The sequence below is a fragment of the Ovis canadensis genome, chromosome 2 (assembly GCF_042477335.2).
Source record: "Ovis canadensis isolate MfBH-ARS-UI-01 breed Bighorn chromosome 2, ARS-UI_OviCan_v2, whole genome shotgun sequence".
NCBI lineage: Eukaryota > Metazoa > Chordata > Mammalia > Artiodactyla > Bovidae > Ovis > Ovis canadensis.
Genome location: NC_091246.1, coordinates 251,560,230 through 251,583,116, shown reverse-complemented (window position 1 = coordinate 251,583,116; position 22,887 = coordinate 251,560,230). Strand labels below are relative to the sequence as shown.

Here is a 22,887-nt window from a genome sequence, read left to right as displayed (position 1 = left end):
AGCCTGGAGGGCGCGCCTCAGTCATTCCACAAATAGCAATTAAACACTCACCGTGGGACAGGACTGAGCACACACATGGGCCAGGCACTGTTTCGGGTGCTGGGAATACAGCAGTAAACTAGAGAGGCAAGGTCCCTGCCCTTAAGGAGCTAGCATGCTAATAGAGGAGACAGACAATAAAGAAATAAGCTCATACATATGTCATATGTTAGGTGATGAGTTCTATGGAGACAATCGCTACTGAGGCTGGAGACGGACAGATGCGGCGGGTGCTCGTTAGAAGAGTCAGGGCTTAGGCACCATCTGAGAGCTGGACCATAAAGAAAGCTGAGCGCCGAAGAACTGATGCTTCTGAACTGTGGTGTTGGAGACTCCTGAGAGTCCCTTGGACTGCAAGGAGATCCAACCAGTCCATCCTAAAGGAGATCAGTCCTGGGTGTTCACTGGAAGGACTGATGCTGAAGCTGAAACTCCAGTACTTTGGCCACCTGAAGGGAAGAGTTGGCTAATTGAAAAGACTGATGCTGTAAAGACTGAGGGCAGGAGGAGAAGGGGGCGACCGAAGGTGACATGGTTGGATGGCATCACTGACTTGACAGACATGAGTTTGAGTAAGCTCTAGGAGTTAGTGATGGACAGGGAGGTCTGGCGTGCTGCAGTCCACGGGGTCACAAAGAGTCAGACACAACTGAGCAACTGAGCTGAACTGAAGCAACATCTGAGGCCTGATCTGAATGAAGGGAGCAAGCCATGGAAATCATCTGGAGAAGAACACTCTGAGCCAGGAGTAGAGCAGGCAGGAAGGGCAAAGGCCCTGAGGCAGCGCCAGGCCTGGTGTGTTTGAAGAGCAGCAGGAAGGCGCGTATGAACATCGCAAACGGGAGAGGAGTGCCGGAGTCAGATCATGGAGGGCCTCGAAGTCTAGGGTGAGGACACTCGCCGGCACGACAGAGAAGCTGCTGGCACCAGCCAGTGCCGGGCCAGGGGACACAGCTCGTGGGTCAGCTGTGCAAACGCTGCCATAGTGCGTTTGTAAATGCAAGCCTGGTACATTTGAGAGGCAGGACCTAGCAGAGCTGGGGACATTCAGACCTCAGTGGGTCAAGGAACAAGATACGTGGGAGGGCACAGCTCCCCTGAGGTGGCCCTGGTAAATTTTGATTCCTGCCCACTCCAGCAGGAAAGGGGTAACAGAGGCACCCTTGGGACTGCGGGGGCTGCAGACACCTGCCTGCATCAAATTCCAAGGAAACAGTGGCTTAGATAGAGTGATATGAGAAAAAGTAAGAAAAATAGGCCATACCAAATGTTAGTGAGGGTGAGGAGGGAAACTCTCGTTCACTGCCGGAAGTGAACACGGGCCCAGCCACCTTGCAAAGTAATCTGGTGGTATTTGATGTGTGTGCTTTGACCCAGGGATCCCAGAGAAATCCTTCCATACATCCAGAAACGGCACACAGATGAGGATCTTCGTGGGGGAGGCCTGTGGACACAGCGAGGTGGAGGCAGGAAGAAACCAGGGCAATATAACAGAGGCCCTCAGGTCGTACCATTGTTGTTGTCTAGTCACTAAGTCACATCCGACTTTTTGCGACCCGGTGGACTGTAGCCTGCCAGACTCCTGTGTCCATAGGATTTCCCAGGCAAGAATACTAGAGCAGGTTGCCGTTTCCTCCTCCAGGGGATCTTCCCCACCCAGGGATCGAACCGAGTCTCCTGAATCGGCAGTCAAATTCTTTACGGATGAGCCACCAGGAAAACAAGCTGAATCACAGCAGCAGCAAAGACTTTGGTTTTCAGACCTTTAAAACACAGCATTGGGTGGAAAAAAAAGGGAAGCCGCTGAATGAGATTCCTAACACAATGCCATTTTTTCAACCAAATGTCATGGTGTCTCTTACAATGCTCTGTGCATATTCAGAACAGAAACCTCAGAGGGCAAGGCCGTGGAGTGGAGGGAAATAGAGCGGGATGAGAGCCCGGGTGAGGGACAACAGACAGAGGGCCAGATGACTTTGCTAAGCACTCACGAGAGACAGCTGCGTCATCGTATCCCTATTCAACGAGCAAACCAAGACTCGGAGGAGGAGTGGCTCAGGCAGGGGTCCCCAGCTCCCAGAGACAGAGCAGGGATTCCAGATGTGATGTGACGCTATGAAAACTGTCCCACGGCCGAGTCCGAGAGACCCAGGTGAGGATGTACGCTCTGCCAAGTGCGAGTGTGGGAACTAAGGCCAGTGCTCCCATCTTGCTGAGTCTCCTCCCCACCTCCCCTCCTCCCGGCCTCCTTCCCAGCAGAGACAAGCACTGCTTTGGCAGCCGGGCCCTGGACTCCTGGAACAGACTATGCCTGTCGACTCTCCTGGACACCGACGTGTCCAACCCCATGGAATACGAGTTCAACTTCCAGCTGGAGATTCGTGGGCCCTGCCTGCTCGCAGGTGAGCAGAGCTGCCTAGACCTCAATGGGGCTGGAAAGCAGATTCCAGGTTCCGGGGTGGGGAGAGGAAGGGAAGGAGGGAAAGCTGGCCGGCCCAGGTGGATGACAGCCTGCGGCCAACCTACCGCCCGAGAGGACACTTTCCCAAGGACAGATTTCAAGACTGGCCCCACCACCCCCCACGATGGCTTCCCTGGGGAAATGTCCACAAGGGCCTAGCAGTCCAAAGTCCAAAGTCAGAGGTCCAAGGTCCTTTCCAGGAGGCCACAGCCACAGAGATGCTTCTCGGGTCCTCCCCTGGGGTGGAGGTGGGGGTCCTCTCAGTGGGGTAACTTTCCAAATCCAGCCACCTAGATCCCACCATAGAGCTTCTGATGATGACGCTGGTCTGGGGTGAGAGCCTTGGGCACCGGAAACATTGAAAAGCTCCCAGGTGATTCTAACTGGGAGCCAGAGTCAGGCACCCCTGTTCTGATGGTTCCCCTCCCGCTCCCAGTCAAGGTTTTAAAAGAAGGTGGTTTCAGTCCATGAGTGTTCTCCCAGAGCAAGCCGACATCCCAACACGAGAGGCGTTTATGGAGTACCCTCTGATGGAGCGTGAAGCTCCTTTTGTCTCTGTGGCCTGAGAGGAAGCCACCCCTTTAACCCGCACTGGGTCCTGGGGTCAGGGCAGGAGAGGTTATCTGACCTAGCTAAGCTCCCAATTTGCAGACGGGGAGACTGAGAAGGGCTGTCCACAGTTTCGCACACCGGCAGGCCAGGAGCCCCTGACGGGGCTGGAGTGACAGTCACCTCCGGCCTGGGTCTCCCAGTCCCCCCACCAAGCTCCTCTCTCTCTGGGGACCCCTGAACCTATCCCATTTTTCTGTGCCACTCAGGGGTAGAGAGTCCCACCCACGAGATCCGAGCCGACGCCGCCCCTTCCGCAAGCTCAGCCGAGAGCATCATTGTCACCCTGGCCAACAGGCACACCTTCGACCGGCCCGTGGAGATCCTCATCCACCCCAGCGGTACAGTGCACCCAGCGGGGGCCCCCAAGGCTGCCGGTGGGAGGGAGGAGGTGCTGATCCCAGGGCACACAGACAGCTGCCCACCTCCGCCCCATGGCCAGGGAGAGGGTAGGCTACGTGGCAGAGGAGAGGAGACCAACTACTTGCTTCTGTGTCAACGTGGCTCTAGTTGGCAGAGTTGAGTGTCTCCTGCCCCATTTCAGCTCCTGAGGCCCCACTGTCTCATCCACCCATCAGTGCACTTTGCTCTCAGGCCAGCTGAACACCTAAGCTTGGTGAGACCCCCAACAGTTCTGAACCCCCAGGGAGCAACTCTTTTATCTCTTTAAGAATTCATAGAATGTCAAGAGGCAAAAAGATTAGAGCCCAGGATCACTCCCATTTTACAGATGGGTAAAGTCGAGTCACGCACTGTCCTGACTCCCAGCTAAGGAGTCTTTTCACACGCCTCAAGCGGCCAGGGATCCCATCCCCCTCTTCCAACTGGGAGTCCTCCCCACGTGAAGATCCCCCCGTCAACCAAGGTTCCCCGCGTTGCCCTCACGCTTGGACAGTGCCGTCTCCTCTCTGCAGAGCCCCATGTGCCGCATGTGCTGATGGAGAAAGGGGACATGACCCTGGGGGAGTTTGACCAGCACCTGAAGGGAAGAGCAGATTTCATCAAAGGGATGAAGAAGGACAGCAGCGCAGAGCGAAAGGTGAGAGCGGCTGAGCAGCGTCAGCAGTGGCAGAACCGGGGTGGCGCTGGGCCCCGGGCCTGCGCTGGGCCAGTGAGAAGCCTGGGCCCCAGGGTGGGGTGGGGTGACTCGCCGAGGTCGCACAGCGAGCTGACGATCCCACCTCCTGCCAGGCCACCTGCTCCTGGGGCCATCCAGGTGCCTGAAAGCATGAAAGTGGAAGTCACTCAGGAGTCTCCAACCCTTTGCGACCCCTTGGACTGTACGTCCATGGGATTCTCCAGGCCAGAATACGGGAGTGGGTAGTCTTTCCCTTCTCCAGGGGATCTTCCCAACCCAGGAATTGAACCGGGGTCTCCTGCACTGCAGGCGGATTCTTTACCAATGAGCCATCAGGGAAGCCCATCAAGGTGCCTAAGCTAGGAAAATTTTAGGCTGGTGGCACAAACGACCTTGGTCTTCTTCAGGATAGTCTGCCCCCGAAAGGCACCAAGGCCCTATGCTGGGTGCCCTCGTGGCTCCATCTCTACTTCTGGGCCTCCCTTTACCCACCTGCTGAATGGGTCTCTTGATTTGCCTTCCTCTGGGCTCATTGCTTGCTATTAGGTAAAGAATAAAGGCAGAGTCAGGGAAGCCAGAGAAACCCTCTCCCTCAGCCCGCCCCTCCCCCATGAAGTTAAAGGATAAGGGGGTCCTCAGCAGGGGCTGGGGGTGGGGAAGGGGGGTAAGAAGATGCCGAGCCTCAGCCATAAGCTACCCCCGCAGTCTCCCTCCTGCTGGTGTCACCGCACACTGCCCTGGGTCCTGAGTGCCAAGGTAGGCTCAAGAATCAGGGCACACTGCTTTTTATCATCTCCCTTTTTAGGGGAGAAAACTGCGGCTTAGCACCCACAATAACTGGTGAGCTGGGAAAAGGGAGTCGGCTTTTGTGACACTGAGGCTAAGGACACCGCCCCGCTCATGTGGGGTGGCTGTGCTGAGTGTAAGGGCCCCTCCGGCCCCTGCTGGTCTGACGGGCAGAGGGCAGTGGAGAGGAACAGACAGGAATGCAGAGAAAACCGACAGCTGATATCCTTCCCTTTGGTAGAGATCCCACCCGAAGGCCCCGGCTTGGAGGGAGATGGGGGATGGCACAGGGAAGGTACAGATGGCTCAGTGCCCACCCCTACCTTGGAGACCCTGCTGGAAACATCTGCCCTCCCAGAGGTGCCCCCAGATGAGTCAGTTGGGAGAAGAGGCTGGAGCCGGGTTCTCAGAGTAGGGGTGGCAATGCCGGGGTGCCACTGAGCTCCGAGAACTGCAGCGTGCAGCAGGGGGGAGTCAGCAGTGAGCCTCCCTGCCTGCCTGCCTGCCTGCCTGCCTGCCTGCCAAGCCTTAAATCAATTAGCTCTGGGACCGCCAGAGCAAATGAGAATTAATTTGCCACCTTGGGTTGGTTATGCAAATATCCTGTATTCTCATGAGCTTCAGGGATGACAGGCATCAACCCGCAGCTTCTAAGAAGTGATGAGTTTATTGTAATTGGATAATGGCAGCTCAAGGAGACATCAGAGAATCCTCAGCCCGAGGCCCCCACCCCCGACCCTCCGAGAGGCAAAAATCAGGCTCCTGTCACTGATGTGGCCGTTGCTGCCTCGGGCTCTGTCATCTAGAGAGCCCTGTTGGGCAGTAGCTTTTGGCTAAGGACCTCCCTGTGGGAGGGGAGGACCTGATCCCTCACCAGGGAGGGAGGTGAGCACCCAGAAGCATCAATCAGGGAGAGCTGGGTGGGCTGAGCTGTCAAAAACTGTGATTTAACAAAGTGGGGGCAAATGACACAGAGGGAGGCACAGATGGAGATGCAGAGAGAAGCAGAGTCAAAAGAGAGACAGGCTGAAAAATAAAAAAATGATACACAGGTCAGTAGCGGACAGAAGAGCCCAGAGATTCATCTGCTCATTTATTCACTCAACAGACACTAAGTGCCCTGTTAGGCATCAGGCTCTGTTCTAGGCCCTGGGAAGACCGGGAATGTCTCATCCTTTCCTCCTGGTGCTTACACTCTAGCCCAGGGAAACAGACAAGAAGCAAACAAATGAGCAAGATCAGTTAAGCAAGGACCAGGGACTGTGAAAGACCTAGAACAGGCTGGTAGGATAATGAGTGATGAGTCCTGGGCGCTGTTCCGCCAAGTGTTTAGAGGAAGCTTATCTCAAAATGAGACCTGCTGGATTGTGAAACCCTGGGAGAAGGTACAAAGAACTGGAGGCGGAATAATGGTGATGTGCTTGGAAGACAGAAATGTGCCCCCTGTGGCCTGAAGTGTGGGGCAAACACGAGGTGGACAGGCAGGCAGGGGTCAATCCATAAGGGGCTTCATGAGCCCTGGTACGGGAATGAGAGGACACTGTTGCTTAAGCAAGAGAGTAACAATGATCACACTGCCTGCTCTGCATGGAACAGATCACAGGGGAAAAAAGGAGAGGAAGGAGGCCAGGAAGGGGCTCTTGCACAGGTCCAGGCAAAGGTCCTGAAAAAAGAGAATGACGTGAAAGTTTAGTCACTCAGTCATGTCTGACTCTATGCAGCCTCGTGGACTGTAGCCGCCAGGTTCCACTGTCCATGGGATTTTCCAGGCAAGAATACTGGAGTGGGTTACCATTCCCTTCTCCAGGGGATCTTCCCGCCTCAGGAATCAGACCCAAGTCTCCTGCATTGCAGACGGATTCTTTACCATCTGAGCCACCAGGGAAGCCCAAGTTGGGTGTTTACAGTGGGGACAGGGAAGAGGGCGCGTTCAGAAGGTGTTTGAGCTACAGAACTGGCGGTCGTCTGTCGAGGGAGTAGAGACACAGAATGAGGAAGAGGGCGGGGTCAAGGACGACTCCTGGGTCTTTGCTTTAAACTACTGGGCCGGTGATGATGTCATCTATTGAACTGAGGAAGGGGCCCAGACAGACTGAGAAATAGACAGAGAGACATGTACACACAGAGACAGTCAGAGACGGAGAAAGATGGCGGGTGAGAGAGGGTGGCAGTGAGGATGGAGAAAACGGGATTTGGTGCAGAGATGACTGCAACAGTCAAAGACAGTTCAGTAGCGGCAGGACAAGGCCAGCTAAGAGAATCCATGAAAAGATACAGAATCGTGGTGGTATCCTTCCTTTAACGTTTCCAGAGCCCATCTTTATACCAAGCTCTACGTGGAGCCCTGGAGACGCAAGAAACTCAAGCATGGTCTGCCTTCAAGTAGCCCCCAAGTTAGAGGGGAGACAGAGAGATGAGCAAAAAACTCACAGTGTGAGAAATGCCTGGGTCCCCACGGCAAATAGCAAGAGTGGCAATGGTTGCTGTCCGGCAACAGTTACTCTGCTGAGCGGTGCCCTAGAAGTGTCGCATTTAGTCCATGCAACTCAGTGAGGTTTGTACTCTTGTCCTCATTTCATGGGCAAGGAAACTAGGTGATTAAGTCCATGTAAGATGGGGGCTGGATGGCATCACGGACTCGATGGATGCACGTGAGTCTGAGTGAACTCCGGGAGTTGGTGATGGACAGGGAGGCCTGGCGTGCTGCAATTCATGGGGTCGCCAAGAGTCGGACACGACTGAGCGACTGAACTGAAGATGGGGGCAGGATTTCCAAAGAGGTGAGGCTTGAAGCGCGAGTGGGAAGTCTATCCGTGGAGAGAGTCGGTAAACCAGAGAAGCCAAGGTGGGCCCGAGAGGGGCTTATCCCTGGATGTGAAGGGTAAGGAACCGCTGTTCAGCTGAGGGCCAGCTGAGGGCTGGTCTTTATTAATTGGTGTTGTGGTATCAGGGCCTTCCCATCTGCAGGCCAGCCCAGTTCACCCTCAGAACCACCCTGAGAAATGGGCCTTATTTGTCCCATTTTCCAAAGAAGCAACAGACCCTGAGGAGGGGCTGACCCAGCATCACACGGCTGGACAGTGATAGCTGAGATTCAAACCCAGGGTCTTCCTGCCTCCAAAGTCCTTGTCGCTATTGCAACCTGTGAGCATCTAGCAGAAGAGCCAGGTAGGGTCCACCTGGAAGTCTTATATGCAGAGGATGAGTGGGATTCTGATCAAACTTGGAGAGTGATGGGAGCCACCAGGGTGAGCCCCCAGGAGTAGCTCTGGGCCCCTTGAATGCTCAAGTGAGAGTTCTCCTTTCTCCTCTAGACAGAAATCATCCGGAAACGCCTTCACAAGGACATCCCCCACCATTCCGTCATCATGCTCAATTTCTGCCCCGACCTCCAATCGGTCCAGCCGAACCTGAGGAAGACCCGCGGGGAGTTTATCTTCCTTGTTGACAGGAGTGGCAGTATGAATGGGACCAACATCCAATGCGTCAAGGTACCTTTACAAGGACCCCACCCCCAGGATCTAGGGTTCCAGGGTAACCAGCTTCTCAGCACTTTCTCCTTCCACACCTGAGCCACTTCCTTAAGTGACTATCTCTGGCTAAGAGACATGACTAGCAATTTTTTTTTTATCAGTTTAGACAGAGATCTCTCTGCTCAGTGATATGAGCAGAGGTTAACTGCTGTCCATTTTCAAAGGATGAAGTCATCAGTAACTCCCCTTGGAATTCTCCACAGCTCTGTTGAGTGCCTGCTCTGGCTAAAATGCCTCACTAAGTACTCAGTGGAGAGGGATATAGAGAAGAGAGGAAGGAAATTAGCATTTGCTGAGGACCTGCTCTGAGTCAGGCTCTGTGCAGCCACTTAATGCACAGCTTGGTGTTTAATCCAGACAGTAATCCTGTGAGGTTGGTCCAGTTGTCACCATTTTCCAAATGGGAAAGCCCATCCTGAGAGTTTCAGTAATGTACCCAAGGTCAAGGTCTAAAATTAAACCCCTATCTGTCTGTTTCTACCATGTGATATCAGAGGTTCATTAGATATGCCCCCTGCCATCAAGGAATGTGTCGAATCCAGTGAAATGATTTGATTTATCTTTCCTTTTTTTTTTGTTTTTCAAATGTCTAATATGTGCAAAGCCCCAATGCTTGGAAATCCGGAAAGAGTGAAAGTGTTAATTGCTCAGTCATGTCCAGCTCTTTGCAACCTCACAGACTGTAGCCCACCAGGCTCCTCTCTCCATGGAATTCTCCAGGCAAGAATGCCAGAATGGGTAGCCATTCCCTTCTCCAGGGGATCTTCCTGACCCAGGGATGGAACCCAGGTCTCCTGCACTGCAGGCAGATTCTTTACTGTCTGGAAAGAGTGAAGTGAAATGAAGTCGCTCAGTCGTGTCCAACTCTTTGCGACCCCGTGGACTGTAGCCCACCAGGCTCCTCAGTCCATGGGATTTTCCAGGCAAGAGTACTGGAGTGGGTTGCCATTTCCTTCTCCAGGGGATCTTCCCAACCCAGGGATAGAACCTGGGTCTCCCACATTGTAGGCAGACGCTCTCCTGTCTGAGCTACCAGGGAGGGCAGGTTGTAAATACAGTTCTGCCCTCAAGGAGCTCACAGTGGGGAACTCCCTGGTGGTCCAGTGGTCAGGACTCCACGCTTTCATATGGGTTTCAATCCCTGGTTGGAGCACAAAGCCCCTACACACCATTTGGCATGGCCAAACCAAACAGAAAAACCAGAAGCTCACAGTTCAGTGAGGCTCATAGCGCTGCTAACCAAGCGCTCCCGGGAGTGTGGTCTTGATGCTTTGGAGAGTTCTGAAGGAGTGCAGGTGAAAGAAGAATAACCCCCCACACACACACATTCAGAAGCAGCCCGTCTCCTTCAGAAGATCATTCACCTCAATTATGGCATTATCCACCTCTTCCTCATATTTCCAGTTGCACAGATGTCTGCCTCCTTCTCTGGAATTATTCCCTTATTGAGGGGAAAAAGCAGATCTCCCTCGTCTCTCTCTCCCCATGGGGTCTAGCTCTGTGTTCGTGCATCAAGAGCCCTTGGTCGCTGTTTACTGAACTAGGTAAAGGATTACAGTTCAAGAGAGCAAGGAGTGAGGGACCAAGGAGAGGGCTCTGCTGTCGCCTGAAATTTTATCCCTCCCCCTAGCTTGTCCTTGGAGCAGCCTCTTGTTTCCAGGCAACAGGATCAGCAGGGAGTTGGGGGGGGGAGGTTACGTGGGATCCATGAGGTCTCCTCAGCCTTGCCATGACTGGGTTTGCTCTTGAAGTATGACAGAGCAGTCATATGTCAGATCCAAGCTCCTGTTTGAGGCCTCTTGACACTCAGGTGCAGGACTGGTACCTTTTCCCCATACCTGCCCACCTCCAGTCTTCTTGCCTGGAGAATCCCAGGGACAGGGGAGCCTGGTGGGCTGCCATCTCTGGGGATGCAAAGAGTTGGACATGACTGAAGCAACTTAGCAGCAGCAGCAGCCGCCCACCATCAAAGGCAGCAGCAAGATGGGGAGCTGTCCACAGTGCTAGAGCGCTGAAGCACGCATCAGGCCTGTGGGGCCATGTGTATTCCATTGCACAACTGTACCAATTTGTAAGACATCTCTTCAGTTACCTTAGAGTATCATGGGATCATACACCTAAAACATCTCTTAGAGAGCATTTAATCCTCTTTCCCCACCATTTTCCAAGGAAAGAAACTGAGTTCACAGAAGGCTAAGTGTTCTGCCAACATCACAGAGCTGGTGCAAGAACCTGAGCCTTCTGTGTCTTGACTTGGTGCTCATTTTCCTTACATTGCTGGCAGGGGATTATGCAGACTCTTCCACTAAGAAAAGCTCTCTTCTCTGACTGTTATTCTTGCTTCATAGCTCTGTGGGAAAAGCAATGCCTGGGTTGCAGGGTCACTTCTGCCACAGACTTGCTATGTGGCTTTGGACAAGTTGATTCTCAACTCTGGGCTTCGTTTATTCTTGATGAGAAGGGAGGATTCATTCAGGGAGGGCAAGCGTATGTCACACCCCATTCCATTCCCCCTCTCCCAAGCCCAGACAGACATCAGTAATTGACCATGATCTCCAATGGTTTATGATGTCCATCTTCTTTGTGAATTGTACCTTTTATCATTAAAAAATACTCATCTCTGTTTCATATAAAAATAAAAATATAATTGACCATGACATTTTTTTTTCAATGCTGAGCCTGGTCTCAATCTGTATATCCTTCTCAGCTTGGTGTTCCAGGCAGTTACTACCAGTTCAATGGAGTTTGTTAATGAGTGGAAATCCAGTTCCTGAATTAAAGACCTACTGTTAGAATTCCCTGACAATAGCTTTCTCTAGCTCTGACTCGAGCATCAGTCCCTGTCCCCTTGGAGTCTCTCATGCTTTCTTTTTCCAGGTCAGCTCGGGGAGCTCACAGTCATCCTTTCACAAATGGCTTTGTGTTGGGACAACCCATTCTGCTAAATGTGCCCCTGTTAGAAAAAGTCACAGAAATTACTCAAGCCACTGTCCCTTTCCCCATTGACAATGAGGCCATTTGGGGATTGCTTAAGTCTTTCGGTGGCCCATTAGGTTGAAGTTTCTGGAAAAGCTAGGCTTTGGGATATAAGAGAGAATAGAAATCTAAACAGTCACGCCAAAAGGCAAAGTTCAGTCAATTTAATTTCCTGCAGCTGGTCTCCTTCTTCAGCTACCAATTGCTGCCAAAAACATAGCTTTAAAAATTGTAATAGGTGGGAGCAGAGACAGTCTGTAGGGATCAGCAGAGTCTCCTGCTAGCAGCAATACACATTAGCAGCTAATGAAAAAATAAACAGATATTGACTTCTTTTGCAGAAAAACAAAATGTATTGACACAAGTAATAAAAGGAGATGGACAGAACATTGATGTTAATATTTACAAAGCAGAGTGGGAGAGGGGCTGCAGGGCTATGGAGCCTGAAAGACCATATGGTGTGAACGTTGCCAGTATCTACTTGCAACTGTTTCCGTCTACATTTTGGAGTATAACAGTTTGTTTCTGTGAAGCTATGCCGAGATCCCTGGGATGCCATCAATAAACTCCGTGAGGGTGGGGGAAAGCCCCTCATTCCCGAGCTCTGTGCCAAGGCAGAGACAACATGACTGAATATCTCAGTCAGTGCTGTGCTTTGAAAGCCTCAGCCCTGTTCTTAGGTTTTATGATCCAGTGCAATTCCTCAGTTTCCTCATCTGTAAAACAGAGGTATTTTTATTAATATGTATTTGACAGGGTAGGTAATAATAACCGCTTACTGAATGTTTTACTGTGTGCCATGCTGAAGTTCAGAAAAATAACATAACTAACCCAAGGTCAAGTTAGTAAAGGTGAGATGGAAACCCAGATATGTTTAACTTCAGTGTATCTTCTCAACCACTATGCTATAATATATATTATAGAGAGGAAAAGAGATGATACACAGTGCTTAGCACATAGTGACTGCTTGACATTGATCATTGCGTCGTATCGTCGGCGTCATCGATAGCGTCATCTTCCCACGTGTCACCTCCACCTTCTCTCTGCATCATTATTTTTAGAATACACCTTGCTGAAGGTCTCCTGGTGTTGCCTGGTCAAATAGGTTCAGACCCTTTAATGTTCACAGGCTTGGAGTCAGAGCGACATATTTGAGTCCCGGCTCCACTGATTTACAATCCAGATGCTCACAAACAAGCCACTCCCCCTCTCTGTGCCTCAGTTTTCTCTTGAATAAAATGACGGTGATACGGTGCCTGCCTCAAAGAGTTATTGTGAAGGTTATGTGAGATAATGCACGTAAAGTACATTCTGGGCGGTCAACAGATGAGCTAAAGAGACTCTTCCTAAGAATGTATCCCTTGTTCATGATAGTGGTGGGGGGGCGGTTCTGATCCAAAAGGCCCTGGATGAGAGCCAGACAGAAGCCTGCTCCGTGGCCAGCGAGACCAGGCCCTGTATCTCCCTTAGATGTCAATTTTGTTTTGGCGGAAGGGAATGCGTACTTCCGGCTTTCCTTACCGCTCAGGGTCATAGGAGGTGAAATGGAACTGGCAAGCTCTAACAGAATGGCTTTGAGACTTGCTACACGGATGAGGAGTTTTATGATGATGGCTTTGGCCCAGCCTCTGGTCAGCATCAGTGAATTTCTTGCTCTGGGGGAGGAAGCGATATCAGGTGCAGGCAGAGGGTGAAAGGTTACCTTGGAGGCTGCCTCTGTGCTGGTATGAGAACTTCGCTCTGTGATGGCCAAGGGAAGAACCCCTTCTGGAACCCTAAAAGTTCCTTCCTTCCCTATTAGGATGCCATGCTGGTGGCTCTTAAGAGCCTCATGCCAAGCTGCCTCTTCAACATCATTGGGTTTGGATCCACATTTAAAACCCTCTTCCCTTCCAGTCAGACCTACAGTGAGGTAAGGAGGGGGCATGGTTGGGACCAAGAGGGGTTGGGTGGTGAGGAGCGGAGGCAAGGGAGGGAAAGGAAAGAGGAGGTAACCTTAAGGCCTGCACTCAGAGGACCCTAACCCCATGTAGAACCTAGCTGGTGAGGCCAGGAGCAGAGAACCATAGGGGAGGCTCTCCCCTTGCAGGCCATCGCTGACCTCCCCCTCCCAAAAATAGGGAACATGTGGGGCAAAGTATGGGTGTGCTCAGGGAGGGAGCACAGGGAAGAGGGTGCCTTAGGCCTCCTACCCGCAAGCCTCCCTCTCATAAGAATGATGGACTCATGCAAGGTTGAGTGAAGGCGTCAATGGCAAGGGGCAGAGGACGGAATAGGCGCGCAAGGGGGCTGAGAATGGTGCTCCACAACAGCTCCACACAGCCACCACTCATGACGTGCCAACTTACAGTTGCCCTTTCTTTGTTCCTCTTTAAAAATGTAAACATCCCTGGAAAAGGTCGCACATCAGATCCTGACTGCTCAGCACAGAGGAGGTTTCCTTTTCTGATGAGTGAGGCAGGAGGTGTGGCGGAAAGACCTAGTCTAGAAGTCTTACGATTTCTCAAGATTTCCAAACCACGAGGTACAGTTTAGAACAAGCAGACCTTGGCCCCAGCAGGATGTTCAGAATGGGAACATCCTAGGGGATTCCCTCGTGGCCTAGTGGTTCGGATTCTGGGTTTTCAGTGCTGTGGCCCAGGTCCCATCCCTGGTTGGAGAACTGAGATCCCACAAGCTGTGCAGCAAGGCCAAAAAGAAGGAGGAGGGGGGTGCGTCCCTGTACAGGTCTAGACACAGGGAAGAGGGAACGGAAGGGTGGAGGGATGGATGGAAGAAGGGAAAAAGGAGGGAAGAAATGAAGGGAGGGAGGGAAAGAGAAAGAGGGGGAGAAGGTGCAGGAAACGAGAAAAGAGGGACATAGCAACCCCTTTTCAATTAAAAATAACTTCTTTATGGGTTTCTTCAATACAGAAATAATATATATTGATTGTCCCATGATTTTTAAATCTAGATAGCTGAAAAGAAAGATTTTAAACCTCCCATCATTAGTCAGAAAAAAAGAGAAAAAAAAAACATTAAGAGCTTAGTATAAATCCCTTCTTGTTCTAAGCATTTGCACACATTTTCAATAAAGATAGGATTAGCCCTCCCACACTGTCTGTATAACCTATTTTTCTAACAGAACAGCCTATCCTGAGCATATGTCCAGGCCAGTAAGTATTAATCTGCAACATAATTTCAGTAGTTGCCTAGTATCTCACTGCACAGATAGACTGACTTATTAAACTAAACCCCTGCAGCTGAGCATTTAAATTGTCCCCATTTTTTTCTATGTAGTTATCTTTGCAGCAAAGGCCTTGCATCCATCCTTAATGATTCCCTTGGAATAAATTTCTAGCCTTGCTGGTTCAAAGGGTACATATACATTTGAGGACTTTGATATATTCCATCGCTCCAAGTGTGCCTGTTGGAAGGGCTTCTTCCTGAGTGAGGATCAGGAGGGCGTGTGACATCCAGCAGGAATTTGTCCTTGCTCCGTGGCATCCATCCAATGCCAGGAACCCTTGGCCAACTGGGTCTCACAGTACTGGTCCACAAGGGCGGAAATCTGAAACCCAGATGACGGAAATGGCTTCCTCAAAGGATCCTAGGAATTTAGTGCCACCAGTCAAGCCAGGACTCGAGTCTTAAGATTTCTAGACCACTGGTCTTTCCGCCACACCTCTTGCCTCACTCATCAGAAAAGGAAACCTCCTCTGTGCTGAGCAATCAGGATCTGACGTGCTACCTTTTCCAGGGATGTTTACATTTTTAAAGAGGAAAAAAGAAAGGGCAACAGCGAGTTAATACATTGTGAGTGGTGGCATCTGGGACATTGGTAGATGGTGTTATTAGGCAGCTCACACCAGAAAATGACCACCTGTTCTTCCTGCACGTGGGGCAGAGATGAAACCAGGAAGAGGAGTCAACTCCAGTGAGGGTGAACTAAAATTCAGGGCAACAAAGGACTCATCCTCTGGGTGCTGGGCGTCTCCATGCCATATGACGGCCCTGGGGACGACCTCCCTACCCTTGACCTTTCTCTGTAGGAGAACTTGGCCATGGCCTGTGATAGCATCCAGAAAATGCGAGCTGACATGGGTGGCACCAACATCCTCTCCCCGCTCAAGTGGGTCATCCGGCAGCCAGTGCTCCGAGGCTGCCCGAGGCTTCTCTTCCTGATCACAGACGGCGCCGTCAACAACACCGGGAAGGTGCTAGAGCTGGTGCGAAACCACGCCTTCTCCACCAGGTGGGCACAGGCTGAAGGTCTAGGGCTCAGGTTTTCTGAGCTGCCCTGGGCTGGGGATGCCAGACCTGGGGTAATGTGGAAAATGCCAGAAGGAAAGGCAAGGACCCACAATTCCTCCAGTGCTTTGCTTCCAGGGTGGTGTCCAGTCCAGTTCAGTTCAGTCGCTCAGTCGTGTCCAACTCTTTGTGACCCAACGGACTGCAGCAGGCCGGGCCTCCCTGTCCATCACCATCTCCCAGACTTTATTCAAACTCATGTTCACTGAGTCTGTGACGCCATCCAACCATCTCATCCTGTGTCATCCCCTTCTCCTCCCACCTTCAAACTTTCCCAGCATCAGGGTCTTTTCAAATGAATCAGCTATTCACATCAGGTGACCAAAGTACTGGAATTTCAGCTTCAACATCAGTCCTTCCAAGGACTATTCAGGACTGATTTCATTTAGAATGGACTGGTTGGATCTCCTTGCAGTCCAAGGGACTCTCAAGAGTCTTCTGCAACACTACAGTTCAAAAACATAAATTCTTCAGCGCTCAGCTTTCTTTATGGTCCAGCTCTCACATCCATACATGACCAATGGAAAAACCTCAGCCTTGACTAGATGGACCTTTGTTGGTGGTGTGGCTAACTTCAAAGTTTGCCTTTTCCCCACAACAGTTCAGGAAGGATAAGATGCTCATGACCTTGCATCCAGGCCGCAAAGAGCAGCCTCAGCAGAGGAAGGCCTTCCTGCTTTGGCTCTGCACTGGGGTGGGAGGTGATGGGCTGTCCATGTGTGAATGAGTGTCCATGGATGCCCTTCTTCCTTCTCCCTCACCCTCTCCCTGAAGCCAGGGCCAGCTCAGAGATAGCTCATGATCTGCCCCTTTCCTATCAGGGGACAAAATGGCAGAGAAGGCGGGAAGTACCAGTCTCTTTTCTCCCCCTCTCCCAGGTGCTATAGCTTTGGAATTGGACCCAACGTCTGCCACAGACTGGTGAAAGGGTTGGCAACTGTGTCCAAGGGCAGTGCTGAGTTCCTGGAGGAGGGGGAGCGGCTGCAACCCAAGGTAGGCAGAAGGACCTCAGTCTTTTCTGGTGCTGGAACCTCAGAAGCCCAGACTGGCCACACAGCAACTCAGTGGTGGAACTGGGATTTCACCCCAAATCTGAGCTCTCCACTAGGCCACATTGCACCTCAGGGAGAATCACAGGTGGAGGCACAGAGTGGGAAATTTCTGGAGTTAGTGCAGGACACTGGATGCCCTTGTCTCCATCCTCTGGGTCATATGTTCCATTCATTCTGGGTGGGTAGGATTGGGGCTGCCAAAGGAATCACTGCCTCTTGGATATGAGTTGTGTCTGGGGTCCTTTCTGGACATGTTCCTGATGATGATAAATGATGGCTCAGAAGAATCGAAAGGGCCCAGAAGACATCAAGGCAATTAGTCTTCTCTCCATGTCCTGTATAATTGGCACAAGTAATCCAGCCCTAAGAGAGTCTCTGTGTTGGTCCATATCCTCCAGGGACAAGAAACAAGAAAGCTGAAGAGCAAGAGGTTTCTTGAGGGATTAAAATCTGTGGAAGGGAAGAGGAAACAGGGAGGAAAACTCTTTAGTCCATGCAGATGAGGCACTTGTGAAAGGGAAGGAGGGAAACAGAATTGAGCAGGGAGAGCCTCAGATGTCAGTGCAGGTCTGGCAAGGTCTTAACCAATCCACCAGGGATCTCTGGAGCAAGAGTTGCCCATTAGATCATCTGTGTTGGGTGGAAAGGCCAGGCACTGCTCATTTGCTGCCTGGCGGCTTCCAGGGAGTGGTGTAGTCTTGGTTTGAAAGCTGAGGCATTGCACGTGGAGACTGCCATCTAACTGCATTCCTTGCAGCAAAAGAGCACAGTCTGTCTCAAAGGGAAAATTGAAAGTGCATCTCTACGGCTGCCATACTCCCCAGATCATTTTTTTCTCCACCTTTGTAGTACACTTGAGGAAATCACTCTAGGGGATGCTAAGCCACTAAGTGCTAAACTAGCTGTCATTTGTTGAACACCTGTCTTGTGGCAGATACTTGAAATGCAGTATCCCAGGTAGTCCTCTCAACTACACTGAGAGGGGAGAATTACCAGCTCCCTTTAACAGAAAGGGACCCAGGAAGGTCTGTGGCCCAGGAAGACAAATTGACTTGCTCAAAATCACTGTTCGGTCTGTGTTTTGACACAACTTGCTGTATGCCCCTGGCTCATCATCATCCTACTTTGAGTCTTGGGTTTTTCTCACTTATAAATGCTAAGCTTAGAGGTGACAGCAAAGATCTGCTCCAGCTCTGACATCCTAGGAGCCTAAGAAGCTCAGATGCCTGTTCACCACTGAACAGGCCGCCCCAAGGTGTCTTGTCACTTCCTCTCTGCTCCTCCTCCTCCTGGTCACGCTCACATGGTCTTCATGCTCCTCACGTGTGCATATCCCCACTCACACATCGCCCCCCCCCAACCTGTGTTCTGACCTTGCCCAACAGATGGTCAAATCCCTGAAGAAGGCTATGGCCCCGGTCCTGAGTGATGTGACTGTGGAGTGGGTCTTCCCTGAGACCACCGAGGTCCTGATCTCACCTGTCAGCACCAGCTCCCTCTTCCCCGGAGAACGGCTGGTGGGGTATGGCATTGTCTGTGATGCCTCTTTATACATCTCCAATCCTAGAACTGTAAGTATTTTAGAAATTCCAGGAGTCGGTGGGTGTCCAGAACCCTGCCCACGAGGCCATCCTTGGCTGGAAAGACTGTTTATTTGTGGCAGCCGGGAGGGCAGACTGCTGTGGGGTATAGTTGTTAGGCCATAGGCATTCAGTCAAGTGGTGACACTGCTTGGATAAATGCTACTGTCTCAGTCTGCGGTTCTCTAGGTCCCCTGCAGCTGAAGAGCTTGGGGAACATGTTTAAAATGCAGAGCCCTTGCTCCAACCCAGGTCTACTGAATAACACTTAGCAGCTAAGGCCCAAGAACATGCATTTTACATAACTGACCCAAAGTAGGCTATGGGTATATTTGATGAACAATTCAGTTCAGAACAGCACTCATGTTTCCTCCCCCTAAACACTCGAATCCAGCCATATGTCCTTAGAAGAATTTGTGTTTTACTTCTTAACATGGGTAATTCTGTTGTACGTGGTGGCAGAAGTGGGATAAAAGTGAGGAGCTTCTCAAAGGGAGGTGAAATCCTAAATGCTAAAATGTAGAAGATTGCCCGAGAAGCTATTTTCTCACTTAGCTTCCTTCTTTACTCTTTAGTAAGTCTCTCAACTCCCCTTTAAAGGATCTGTCATCTTATTTTCTTTTTAAACCAGAGTCACAAACTAAATGCCCAGAGGGACTGGGCAGGTATAAAATGAATGAAATGAACTTGTTAGAAAAATGGAAGGGGAAAATATCATGGAGGATGGCAGACATTCCTGGCAGAGAGGACATGAGTGGTGGGGAGGAATATAGCAAACTGGATCACACAGCTCAGCTCAGTTCAGTCGCTCAGTCGTGTCCGACTCTTTGTGACCCCATGGACTGCAGCACGCCAGGCCTCCCTGTCCATCACCAACTCCTGGAGTCCACCCAAACCCATGTCCATCAAGTCGGTGATGCCATCCAACCATCTTATCCTCTGTCGTCCCCTTCTCCTCCTGCCCTCAATCTTTCCCAGCATCAGGGCCTTTTCAAATGAGTCAGCTCTTCACATTAGGTGGACAAAGTATTGGAGTTGCAGCTTCAAAATCAGTCTTACCAATGAACACCCAGAACTGATCTCCTTCAGGATGGACTGGTTGGATCTCCTTGCAGTCCAAGGGACTCTCAGAGTCTTCTCCAGCACCACAGCTCAAAAGCATCAATTCACACATCCTGTCTAAATTGTCAGCCCCTACTCAGGTCTAACAAAGGGTTGCCATGGAAGAATGTAGGCCTTGTGTTAAATGTATTTCTAATCTTTCAAGCAAAGTTAGGATTTTATTTGAAATTTTCAGATGTTATAAAGATATGGAATCTCTTAAGAACCATGGTCAGTAATGGTAAGTGTATTCTGGAGCGTGGGTTCTTCAACTGCAGAGAAAACACACTAAACCAAACACTGGTGAAGACTTTGCACAGACTAGGCCCTTCTTGGAGGTCTGGGAGGTAGTAGACGACTACCACTGCTAGCAGGGATATCAAATCCATTCTCTTCTGCTTATGCATGAGACTAGCAATGCTTTCTCCTCCTACTAGAAGAGTTGTTGGGTAAAGAGTGTGATCATGGCTTACCCTCATGAAAGGCAATCTAGAAATAACTAATAAAATTGGACATATATAACTATTCAACCCAGCAAAACCTCCTAAGAGTCAAATACATAGAAACAAAAGTGATATAATAGATTTATGGCCAAGAATTTATTGCAGTATTTTTTATGGTGGCAAAAAAATAAATGGCCACAAAGCAAATGCTTCATAATAAGGGGTGGTAGAGTATCATACAGTCAAATGTTTAAGAGAGTAGTTGATATGAAAGATTTCCAAAATGTTTTAAGCGTGAAATTCAAGGTACTGACAAAATGGAAGTAATATGGCCACAAAAACCTTTATATTTTTATAGTTTATATCACGGGGAATGGAATGAGGGCAAGATGGTTCACACTATTGTTTTTGTTTATCTATTTGAAGACAGCAATAGCGTTTAGAATTACATTTTTAATTTAACAAAGAATATAATTATAAATATAAACAGCATAAGTGATATGGAAAGCCATTTCCATTCATCATCCCTTAAACAGCAGTCTGCCTAAATTCCCCGAGCAAGCAAAACCGTTGCCTATTATTCTGGTTCTTCAAAGGTGGAGCCTCCACCGTCTCCTCTCACACCCCTTGCTGCCCTTTGGACGTCCTTCTTGACACCTAGCCTCACTCTAAGTCCTCTTTCCTCTTCCTCCCTCCAGGACAAGAGAAGACGATACAGCATGCTGCACTCTCAGGAGTCCGGCAGCTCTGTCTTCTACCACTCACAGGATGAGGGGCCCAACCCAGACAGCGGGGACTGTGTCAGGAGCGTGGGGGCACCGTTCAGCCCGAGACAGGCCAAAGACACCCAGCCGTCCAGCGGGGACGCCACCCCCAATCCCGGTTAGTTGGCTGCTGTTTGTACTTCACGCCCTTCTCCAGGGAAGCCACGATTGCTACATTTTTACTGAGTACCTACTATGTGCTAAGTACTTACTAACAATCTCAGTGAATGGTTAGCAGCTGCAGAGGCGGGTTACTATTACATCAGCTTTACAAATGAGGAAACTGAGACTTGGAGAATTTTAGCAACTCAGCTAACTAAGCTTACGGAACTCGAAAGAGGGAGAGTACAGATAGTCTATATCCATCTTCCTCCAAAACTTCTTTATGGCATTAGTTTCCATTCGTAGGGTATTTACTGATCACCTACTAAGGCTAGATCCTGAGCACAGAATGGGAAGCAAAGATGGCTCAAACGTGGCACCTGTCCCTCAGAAGCCTTCCGACTTTGAGAAAGACACAATTGTCCTTGATTCTGTTAGAAAGCAGAGTGACAAGGACCATAGGAAAGTTTAACAAACTGTAGGAATCCCAGGGAAAGGACCAGCCGGCAGAGGATAGTAGCAAAGACATGAGAAGGGCACCAGTTCTTAGAAGTGGGGAGGGGAGATTCCAGGCAGCAGGCACTGCCTGAGCTAAGAGGTCGAGGTGTCGTACCTAGAGACCACACACACAGCCGGTAGGTTTGGGGCACAGATGCCTGGAAAAGGAGTAGAGAGAGTGGCTGGGCAGATAGATTAGAGCTAGGTTGGGCAAGGCTTTGGATGCCAGGTGAGGCGAGACCCCGCACATGTTTCAGTAGGTAAGTGAACGTGAAAGTCACTCAGACGTGTCCCACTCTTTGCGACCCCATTGACTATACAGTCCATAGAATTATCTAGGCCAGAATACTGGAGGGGTAGCCTTTCCCTTCTCCAGGGGATCTTGCCAACCCAAAAGGTAAACAGTGGAAACCTCAAGAAGTATCCAAGCAGGCAAGGGGTCTATTAGCCCCTCTCTCTTTCTCCACCCTGATGGTTTGCTTCTCTGTCACCACTCCTGCCCAGGTCTAGACCTCTCCCAGCGACGGCGGGCATATAGCACCAACCAGATCACCAACCATAAGCCCACCCCAAGGACCCTCATAGCCAGTGACCCCACAACGGCTACCAGGAGATACCCACTGCGGAAAACCAAGCTGCAGGACCTCACCAACCAGACCAGCCTGGATGCTCCGTGGTGGCAGATTGATTTGCAGGTACCCTAGCAGGGAATTTTGGAGTTAGGGGTCACCATAGATGGGAGGAGCTGTGTCTCCTGCTTCAGTCGGAAGGATGGAGCTTGACTGCAGTTTACACTGACATGAGTCAGTTCCTCCTGTTTCCAAATCTTTGCCTACCTGACCTCCAACTGACACCTTCCTAATAATGATACCCACCGGTCAATGACATCACATATTCTCTTCTCACAGAACTTCCCAGCTGTCAAACAGCACCGCATTTGCACCCTCATTTGATTTTACAGTGCCCCTGGGAAAGGAGGGAGTGTAGGAGCTAGCACCCCCACTCTGTGCAGGTGTGGAAAATGAGGGTCGCAAAGTAAAGTGACTCACCCAGGGTCACTCAGCCAGTCAGGGGATTGCAACCCAGGACCTTTTGCCTGCAAAGCCCTTGCTTTCCCCTCTTCATCCCTTTCTGCGCCTTCTGAAAACCTCAAGGGTTGTGCATTCATCCAGGGCAGAGATCATCTCAGAGTTAGAGGCACAGCAGGACCAGTTATCCAGTGTCCAGCTCGACTAGGGTTTCTCAGTCCCCACACTATTGAAGCGGTAACTCTCGGTTGTGGGGCTGTCCTATGTACTGCACAATGTCAGTCAGCTTCCTTGGCCTCTATCCACTGGTTGCCAGTAACACTACCATCCCCAGTCGGGACAACCAAACATGTCTGCAGACAGTGCCAACTGTCCCCAGGGCAGGGCAGCAAAATCACCAGGTTTGAGAAACACCGTGGTAACCTGAATGGATGTTTGCTATGATCTGTATGCCTTGGCCCATTTTCTTACAAATGGGCTTTGCATAGCATTGTCATTGTGAGTCTGTGGTTCCATAAATGTAGCCTTTCATCCTCCCATTCCCCCC

At 50.6% G+C, this 22,887-nt stretch overlaps 1 protein-coding gene across 1 annotated transcript in view; it reads left to right on the top strand.

Moving 5' to 3' along the window:
• The window catches only part of VWA5B1 (von Willebrand factor A domain containing 5B1), a 47,088-nt gene that overhangs the window by 5,703 nt on the left and 18,498 nt on the right, over positions 1-22,887 (top strand). Inside the window, exons 4-13 of the mRNA XM_069573789.1 lie at positions 2,296-2,441; positions 3,319-3,450; positions 4,024-4,148; positions 8,288-8,464; positions 13,284-13,394; positions 15,514-15,716; positions 16,651-16,765; positions 18,210-18,395; positions 20,647-20,830; positions 21,817-22,007. Of these exons, the coding sequence (XP_069429890.1) occupies positions 2,296-2,441; positions 3,319-3,450; positions 4,024-4,148; positions 8,288-8,464; positions 13,284-13,394; positions 15,514-15,716; positions 16,651-16,765; positions 18,210-18,395; positions 20,647-20,830; positions 21,817-22,007 (1,570 nt within the window). The remainder of the gene's footprint in view (positions 1-2,295; positions 2,442-3,318; positions 3,451-4,023; positions 4,149-8,287; positions 8,465-13,283; positions 13,395-15,513; positions 15,717-16,650; positions 16,766-18,209; positions 18,396-20,646; positions 20,831-21,816; positions 22,008-22,887) is intronic.